At 40.8% G+C, this 1,844-nt stretch overlaps 1 protein-coding gene across 1 annotated transcript in view; it reads left to right on the top strand.

The window, feature by feature from the left end:
* Positions 1 to 198, top strand: part of LOC101853129 (ganglioside GM2 activator) — a gene marked incomplete at its 3' end in the record, with an annotated part of 5,961 nt that extends 5,763 nt beyond the window's left edge. Inside the window, 1 exon segment of the mRNA XM_005110530.3 lies at positions 25 to 198. Coding sequence (XP_005110587.2) covers positions 25 to 198 — 174 coding nt within the window.
* Between the last annotated feature and the right edge of the window lie 1,646 nt (positions 199 to 1,844).

Genomic DNA, 1,844 nt, shown 5'->3' with positions numbered 1-1,844 from the left:
TCCCGTGGCATCTATCTACCACAGATGGGCCGCTCCTCCCGTGTCGGCGCCTTCAAGTACACCAACTGTGGAGACCCAAACACAGACCTGGCCAACCTGAAAGACCTGACCCTCAGCCCTGACCCTCTCACCTTCCCTGGCCCGCTCAATGTTCAATTCGACGCCGACATCAAGAGCACAGTAGACGCTCCACTCAAGGTGAGAACTATAGAGAGGTGATCCTTTAAACGGCCCTCATATTTATGTATTCATCGGCCGCGGTTCAGATGGCGTAAGCCCAAACCTCAGATTTTAAAAATAACAACAGCCAAATTTGTTTCTTCATCTGTGGTATCAGTTTCATAACTCTATGCTCCAGAAATGTTGTTGTGAAATTAAAAATTCTGGTTCTTAAAGAAATACAAGAAAAGATACACAAACTGGGTACTCTTTTGAAATAAATAAAAATGAAAGAATGTTCTCTTTCTCCTGGAAAAATGTGCTTTCTGGGTTTAGACAGTCGAACAGCTTGCTGACGGGATGCACCTTCATCTTCATCTATCTCCTAGTCTGGATGAACGCCGGGGTGCCACTGTAGATTTTACGACCAGCTTCTTCACTCCTCGCGGTTCTCAACTCTTCGTATTTAGCTATTCCAGTCCATTCCGTCGTTTCCTCTGTCAGCCTTGTCGTCTCCCTCCTAGTGCTGTTCCTAGGCTTGGCCAATCTGGATGATAGTGTGACATGCACCCGTCAGCACAAATCAGATGGCATGTGCACATTCGTATGACAAATTCATATTTTATATGTGACTGGATCTAAAATGCAAATAAACTGTGCAGTTCTGATGTTGATGCTTCCCTAGCAGTTTCTGTCCTGTTAGAGCATCTTGGCTTTAAAATGTGTTTGTTTAAATTTTAAAAATCTGTTTTAAGTTTCCTCATCTAAGACAGAAGAAAAGCGGGTGATCGGGAGGAGTGACTGTATTAAAGAAATATCCACCTGGAGAACAATGACTATACTAAGCCAATACCTCGTTTCTATAGCATTGATTATAGTATCAATCATCAATAATATGTTGTGTTTTGCAGCTAACAGATTAACAGCTTAAAATAGACTTAGTATCTACCCCCCCTGTGTTTTCAAGCTCAATATTTTCACCTCAACTCAGCACTGATGATACTATCTAGCAAAAAAACTGGACGTACTGGACAAGTCAAAACAGAAAGGGGTACTAAGTTACTAACTCCCTATGCTCTATGCTGCAGTAAATTCGTGTTTTTCCCCCCTCGACTTTTTATCGATCGATAACGGGTCATGGCATGATTATGTCATTGTGATTATGTCATTGACGCCTGGCTGTGCAAGCCTAGACCAGTTTTTAAGACAGACAAATTTTGAATCAAATTAGTTGTAATGCCATCTCAGGTTCAATTAAAAAGAATATGTTAGTATTGTGTTAGCCTTCCTTTTGTGCATTTGTTTAGTTAGACTGATTATTGACATATATTGAGACCATTATGCTTTCCGCTGGTTTAAAAGTTTTGTGTTTTGTCGAAAGTAGAAAAGAATATTGAATTATATGTTTTCTCGATTATTTTAGCGGGTGTTCCTAATAAATTCGACATTACTGTTCATTCACAACTCTGTGATACCGTTTTGAATAAGAAGTAGGCTTTTGTTAATTATGTGCCTATATGGGAAAGCTTTTTGCGCACAGGGTAATCTCTATTCGGTGGTTCGTCTCACTCTAATAACTCTCAATATGCACTCGAAATTGTACAACACGGCAAGTGTGTGCGTGCGTGTGTGTATGTGTGTGTGTGTGTGTGTGTGTGTGTGTGTGTGTGTGTGTGTGTGTGTGT

The sequence above is a fragment of the Aplysia californica genome, unplaced genomic scaffold (assembly GCF_000002075.1).
Source record: "Aplysia californica isolate F4 #8 unplaced genomic scaffold, AplCal3.0 scaffold00905, whole genome shotgun sequence".
In the NCBI taxonomy this organism is placed as follows: domain Eukaryota; kingdom Metazoa; phylum Mollusca; class Gastropoda; order Aplysiida; family Aplysiidae; genus Aplysia; species Aplysia californica.
The sequence above is the reverse complement of the archived record's forward strand: the minus strand, read 5'-3'. Positions and strand labels throughout refer to the sequence as shown.